At 35.9% G+C, this 7680-nt stretch overlaps 1 protein-coding gene across 1 annotated transcript in view; it reads right to left on the bottom strand.

Moving 5' to 3' along the window:
- Positions 1–1429: 1429 nt before the first annotated feature.
- LOC123525229 (voltage-dependent calcium channel subunit alpha-2/delta-3-like) overlaps positions 1430–7680 on the bottom strand; it is a 93685-nt gene continuing 87434 nt past the window's right edge. The window contains exons 20-22 of the mRNA XM_045304099.2: positions 6972–7110; positions 6082–6244; positions 1430–4469 (exon numbers count right to left, since the gene is read on the bottom strand). Coding sequence (XP_045160034.1) covers positions 4268–4469; positions 6082–6244; positions 6972–7110 — 504 coding nt within the window. The 3' untranslated portion in view covers positions 1430–4267. The remainder of the gene's footprint in view (positions 4470–6081; positions 6245–6971; positions 7111–7680) is intronic.

Here is a 7680-nt window from a genome sequence, read left to right as displayed (position 1 = left end):
AAAACAATATGTCTCCTGGGGGAGACATAAATATAAGTCCTGAAAATATGCATTATGTCCGCTCCGTGTTCATAATGCACATCAAGTTTAATTCAAACTGAGTGAAAACTACAGGTGGAGTTGAGTAAACAAAGTACAATATACTTGTAATACTATAAGTCTAACAATGGGCTTAAGTAAAAAATTATATGTCAACAATGGTTACTGAATTTCACTTGAACAGGATGGAACTGTAGGATTTCTGTACACAAAGTTCAAATGTGACTATAATATTGTGAAGTCTAACAAGAGCTGTTGGAGGACAGCAACGCTCAACTATTCAACAGCCTTGTCGATTGAATAAATACAGGTCGAAAAAGGGGCATAATTTTGTAAAAATGCAAAGTAGAGTTATGGGACCTGCACAGTGCATGTCAGATTATGACAGTGAACAAGTGTATGAAGTTACTGAGATACCAGCTTACATACAAAACCTTAACCAAAAATGTCTAAGTCGAAAAAGGGGCATAATTTTGTAAAAAAAAGCAAAATAGAGTTATGGAACCTGGGCAATGTAAGTCATTTTATCACAGTGAGTAAGTGTGTGAAGTTTCAATCCATTCCCATTAGTGGTTACTGAGATACCAGCTTACATACAAAAACTTAACCAAATCGGGACATTGACGCGGACGCACGGGCGAGTCCAATAGATCTACTATTCTATGAATAGTCGAGCTAAAAATGGGGCATAACTCTACAAATAAATAACTGGGACCTAAAAGTTCTGAAAATATGCTCATTTCAACTTCAAGTTGATGATGTAAACCAAATTTCATCTGAACTGCATGGAAGCTGCCTGATTTGAGAACACAAGTATTTGTTATATTGTTAATAAAATCTGTAAAAAGATCCCTTGAAAGCATACGGTTTGATTGAGTCTGTTCATGAGAGGTAATAAAATGTGCAACACCTCTCACGCCCCCTAGCACCGGCTTAAGCGGAACTCTATTACACATCTATTGAATGGACTCCATGATCCCAAAGGACCAGAAAATATAACAACAAAAAAGTCCAAAAGAGGAAAACATAACTCGAGAAAAAATAATTTAACATGTAAGTCCTATAAAAGGTGTCTGACCACTACATGTTGATGATGTATACCAAGTTTCATTTGCATTGGATGGAAACTGTAACGAGTTCAAAAGAAAGCAAGTTGGAAGGATGGAATGACAGTATGATGGATAGTCAGTTCAAACATTCCTGGATACTGGGGGCATACAAATTACTTGGGGCAGGGTGCCAAGGGAGGCGGCAAGGATTACATGAAACATCATCACCATGAAACAACAGATAAAAGGAACTGTGAAAGAGAATGATTGCTTTTTTATGTGTGTGTGTGAGTGGTGGGGGGGGGGGGGGGGGGATGGGGGCAGAAAATCCAAGACAAAACCAAACAAGAGGGCCATGAAGGCCCTGTATCGCTCACCTGACCTATTGACCTAAAGATCATCAAGATCAACATTCTGACCAAGTTTCATTAAGATATGGTCATAAATGTAGCCTCTAAAGTGTTAACTAGCTTTTCCTTTGATTTGACCCGGTGACCTAGTTTTTGCCCCCACATCACCCAGATTCAAACTTGACCTAAATATCATCAAGATTAACATTCTGATTAAGTTTCATGAAGATACAGTCATAAATCTGGCCTCTAGAGTCTTAACAAGCTTTTCCTTTGATTTGACCTAGTGACCTAGTTTTTTAACACACCTGACCCAGATTTAAACTTGACCTATAGATCATCATGATTAACTTTCTGACCAAGTTTCATTAAGATATGGTCATAAATGTGGCCTCTAAAGTGTTAACTAGCTATTCCTTTTATTTGACCCCCGTGACCTAGTTTTTGACCCGACATGACCCAGATTCGAACTTGACCTAAAGACCATCAAGTTTAACATTCTGACTAAGTTTCATGAAGATATAGTCATAAATGTGGCCTCTAAAGTGTTAACAAGCTTTTCATTTGATATGACATAGTGACCTAGTTTTTGACTCCATCTGACCCAGATTTAAACTTGACCTAAAGATCATCAAGATTAACATTCTGACCAAGTTTCATTAAGATATGGTCATAAATGTGGCCTCTACAGTGTTAATTAGCTTTTCCTTTGATTTGACCTGGTGACCTAGTTTTTGACCCGACATGACCCAGATTCAAATTGCCCTAAAAATCATCAAGTTTAACATTCTGACCAAGTTTCATGAAGATATAGTCATAAATGTGGCCTCTAGAGTGTTAACAAGCTTTTCCTTTGATATGACCTGGTGACCTAGTTTTTGACCCCACCTAACCCAGATTTGAACTTGAGCTATAGATCATCAAGATTAACATTTTGACCAAGTTTCATTAAGGTATGGTCATAAATGTGGCCTCTACAGTGTAAACTAGCTTTTCATTTGATTTGGCTTGGTGACCTAGTTTTTTATCCTACATGACCCAGATTCAAACTGGACCTTGAGATCATCAATATTAACAATCTGACCAAGTTTCATGAAGATCCAGTCATAAATGCGGCTTCTACAGCGTAACAAGCTTTTCCTTTGATTTGACCTGGTGACCTAGTTTATGAACCCAGATAACCAAATATCGAACTCGTCCAAGATTTTATTAAGGGTAACATTCTGACCAAGTTTCATTAAGATTGGGCCAAAAATGTGACCTCTAGAGTGTTAACAAGCTTTTTCTTTGATTTGACCTGGTGACCTAGTTTTTGACCCCAGATGACCCAATATCGAACTCGTCCAAGATTTTATTGAGGGTAACATCCTGACCAAGTTTCATTAAGATTGGGCCAAAATTGTGACCTCTAGAGTGTTAACAAGCTTTTCCTTTGATTTGACCTGATGACCTAGTTTTTGACCCCAGATGACCCAATATCGAACTCGTCCAAGATTTTATTGAGGGTAACATTCTGACCAAGTTTCATTAAGATTGGGCCAAAAATGTGACCTCTAGAGTGTTAACAAGCTTTTCCTTTGATTTGACCTGATGACCTAGTTTTTGATCCCAGATGACCCAATATCGAACTTGTCCAAGATTTTATTGAGGGTAACATTCAGACCAAGTTTCATTAAGATTGGGTCAAAAATGTGACCTCTAGAGTGTTAACAGTCAAATTGTTGACGACGGACGGACGGACGGACGGACGGACGACGGACGACGACGGACGCCGGACACAGGGTGATCACTAAAGCTCACCTTTGAGCACTTCGTGCTCAGGTGAGCTAAAAAGGCTGAACAACATTCCTATAAAGTTTCAGGTCAAACACTTTTTTGAACACAAAACTTTTAGGTCCTTTTTACACAGTCAACGTCCATATATCTTGTTTTGCCCAGTGAAATCTTAAACATAATCCCAACATTCCTATACTGTGTTGACTCAAATACTTTATGAAATACGTGTACATGCATCCCAAAAATAATATTGCTGTTTTTATTTAATATTTCCTCTCTGTTTGACAGGTCCAGGTTTTTTCTCGATAAATGCTGTTATGTCATGATTTTCAGATTATCAAACACGCAAAACTAAACTAAGCAAATGCTAATGCAATGTAGCATATCTTAATCAATAAACATAATAACTACATGTACAGTCAAAAAAACATTGTGCACAGAAAGGAAAACAAAATACTTACATTATAAGTGTTACTATCATTGTAAGTGTAAATTCAATAAAGATCTATGAGCATCATAACTAAATATAAAAAAAGAGAGATCAATCCCACTAGTAAACACATAGGTGCATAAAATAAACAGTATAAAAATTGAAAATTTTGTTCCATTAAATAAAGGAATAGTAGCAATTTGTAAATTTTCTTCCCTTGTTTTTTGCATTTCAAAAATCTAACCTCAATCTCAAAAGAGGACAACTCCTTAATTTTCCAAACTACTGAACAATAACAATAATAACACACTAGTAACTGTTTAAACAGTGTAAAGTATTTCTATATATTCTCAAATGATTATGCAATTACTATGTTCAAATTCTTGTTTAAATAATTTATTCTAACAACATACCTATTTTTATATAGAATATGAAATATCTGAGTCCTGTTGTTTTGCAAGAAATCTATCTACCAATAAAGATGCCTTTGGATACTAGTTAAAAATTTCATGATCTGATATGTAGTTTCTGGACAAAAATACTGAAACTGGCCCGAGACAAATTTGCATTTTCAACTCTGCAGTCAAAACAACCCTGCTGCTGTTGAGTATCACATTTTGAATCTAATGTAGAACTAAAGAGACAATGAACAGTATACACAGTGCTCCTATTGAAGCAGTATGTACTGCCCCTGTTGTATATGTACATGGCAGCTTGAGGTCTCGCAGAGCTGGACATTTATTCTGTCCCGCTAATGTGACTGATGCTGTATCTTCATGAGCACATGTTCCATTGATTATTCTGTAGGCTCCAGAATTTACAATGCTGAAATAACACATTCAAATTGTATTAATATAGTGTTTTTGGAAAAGCAACATTATGTAATATTCATGTACTTATAGTATCACGGGAAATAAAACTGTTTACACATTTATTTTCATAATAAAAGAGTACAAATATGGCAATCAATATTCCATTCTGAGCATTCTGTTTATATTCATAAACAGGCATGATAAATGTAACGTACAAGTTGATCTTAAGAGGTACAGTTTTCCCACAGGATGGCCTGTTGGAGGGATGTTGGAATGTAATTTTGTATACTGTAACCTTAAGAACATCAGTGTTAACTAATGAGTAATGACTACTGGCAGTTATCCTAAGAAGATGTCAGCCAAAGCATTCTTTAATTATTTAGACCAAACCATTTTCAGTCTAGAAGTTACTTTTTCCTAGACTTTAGACCTACTGAACCCCAAAATGATAAGGTCAACTACTGAATACAGGAACAACAGGGGTCATCAGCTGATGACAGACAATTATCATATGAAGTTTGCTAACTGTAACACTGAAACAAATGAGTATCCTCTGTATTATCACCAAAATATATGCTACCATTCACACATGTGAAAATCTTTCACTTACACTAAGACACCCAACATTCCTAAGATGACACTGTAGTTGTTTTGTCTGAACAGAATCACTGGGAAGCAGATTCTAATATTAAATACAACAAAATATGTGCAAATTATAAAAAGAACTTTTTAACAAATGGAAAGGAAATATAATGTATATATAACAAATGAATGTACTTTTCAGAGTTCATGCAAAAGGAATGACAGAATATTAGCAACCTATGAACAGACAACCACTACATAATATTGAGTACCATACTTACTGCATATAATGTGAAATCATTTAATTTCAAGGGTATGAAATTTCGTTGCTTTGGCCAAAACAGCTTATCTGTGGGGAGATGATTTCATAGATTTCAACAACTGAAGGTTACACAAATGTGAAAACTAGAAGGTGTTTTTGTCACAAAAACATATGTCTCCCCCCTATGTATGTCTTTAGCTCTGGCGGCCATTTTGTGCAGCGAAGCAGAATGTGTTGGCGATATGCACAACTAGACTTGGTACTGATCACTCCTGTGGAGTTTCATCGAAATCTGTCCAGCAGTTTGACAAGCCAGACAAGATTTTTCTATTTTTAGCTCTGGTGGCCATTTTGTGCAGCGAAGCGGAATGTGCCAGCAAAATGCAAAACTAGGCTTGGTATCGATCACTCCTGTGAAGTTTCGTCGAAATCCCGCCAGCAGTTTGACCTGTGAAAGCCGGACAAGATTTTTCTATTTTTAGCTCTGGCAGCCATTTTGTGCAACCAAGTGGAACATGCTGGCAATATGCTCAACTAGGCTTGGTACTGATCACTCCTGTGAAGTTTTGTCGAAATCTGGCCAGCAGTTTGACCTGAGAAAGCCGGACAAGCTTAATGCGGATGGACGGACAGACGGCAAAGGCAAAAACAATATGTCTCCCCCACCTAACAGTTTGTTTGTTGGGATTAAATTTTGTGAACTGATACAACCATGAAATCTATTAAAATTCACAGCATTGGTAATTGTCTTTTTTGCAGGCAATTAGTTTTTATCACATACCTTCTAGTAATTTTACAATTGAAGTTATAGAAGAGAGATTCTCTGTATTGTTTCCAGTTCTCTATAACCAGCAGGTACAGATTGGTCTTCGGTAAAGTTGTCACATAATAGAACCCAGACATACAAGGACCTGATACATTACCAGTCACCATCCTGCTGGGACCTGAAATAGTCATCAGCTTATTTGTTTATAATGGGTTTTTAAAAATGTTTCAAATATGTACGAGAACTAAAAGTAATAATTCTCAATATCTACAGCTGGTCACCATATTCTAATGTCAGTAGACAAAATGGAGCGGACACAAAGTTAAGCTCTTTTTACCTTTGACCTCCAGTGAGCTTGTCGTTATACATATTGATCTGGATTGTGCACTCTGCACATTATCTTGATGAAGGTAACAATAGAGTCTAGTTCTATATGCAGCTCAGAAAATATGGAGCTGATATGATGGATGGACAGACTGGTGGACAAGGGTTACTTGAATATAGCTCTCATATTCTGTGTATCTTGGAGTATAACTGACAAAACAATAAATAAGCAAGGTAGAGTAGTGGTTACTGCACACTATACTACCTCTCAATAGCCTCTGTCACTATGTGAAGTTTAATCAAAATCCCTATAAAAGCTTTGGTGTTACACTCTGAACAGAAAGTGACAGACACACAAACAGACAGAGATCATTACTGTATCCTCTTCCCCTTTCAGTATGGGGATAATGAGCAAGGAATAACTTTTAAAAGTGTAATACTTCTTATAAATGACACTGTGACATTTTTGTTACAGTTTATATCTTTTAGTAAAAGCATTGCTAACTACCATTTCTGCATTTAGTAAAAGCTGCAATGTAAATGCAATGTAAACAAAATGTAATTTCTTAAAATACACATACCTAATGCTGTTTCATTGACAGAATATCCCACCACATCTTGAATGCATCCAAACTCGTTGTTAAATTTCGGAATAGGACCTTTGTTCCTGATATAATCATCTTGTTCCTCAGGGTTCTTTGGAATACCAGCTAATGTTTCCTGTATTTTTGAAGGAGGGCATAAAAAAACAAGTGAATGAAGTATTGCCATGCAATACAAAGTCCCCTACTGGAAGGCACCTAATTTTCTCTACTGCAGTATAACATAATGAACTGATATCTGTCAATGATGTATAAACAATATTGTACTACATATACAATATGTTATAACAACACACTTGGATTAAAATGTGCATATATAAAAACCCACAATTGTTTTCATATTGAATTTTTTTGGCTGATTATAAAAATGTTATCATGTATTTTATTTATAGTAACAACAAAGGGAAATTAATCTTTAAAAAAAAAAAAAAAAAAAAATCTATATAATATAAGTCCACAAGAAACTCTTTACCAGGTAGAGATAGGTCAAAATACACCTAAAAATTGGATGTAACATGCATGCTGTACCACAGAAAAGTGGTCTCGATTTTTCTCTACACCAGTAATAAAAAAGTTACAAAAAAATCTATTTATAGTAAAACAAAGGGACGTAATTCTAGAAACAAGGGTGCCTCATGGTGGTGAACATTTGGTCCAAGTTACATCAAAATCCCTCCATGCATGAAGA

This window comes from Mercenaria mercenaria, chromosome 3, assembly GCF_021730395.1.
Source record: "Mercenaria mercenaria strain notata chromosome 3, MADL_Memer_1, whole genome shotgun sequence".
Lineage (NCBI taxonomy): Eukaryota > Metazoa > Mollusca > Bivalvia > Venerida > Veneridae > Mercenaria > Mercenaria mercenaria.
Note: the sequence above shows the minus strand (reverse complement) of the source record. Positions and strands in the feature narration are given on the sequence as shown.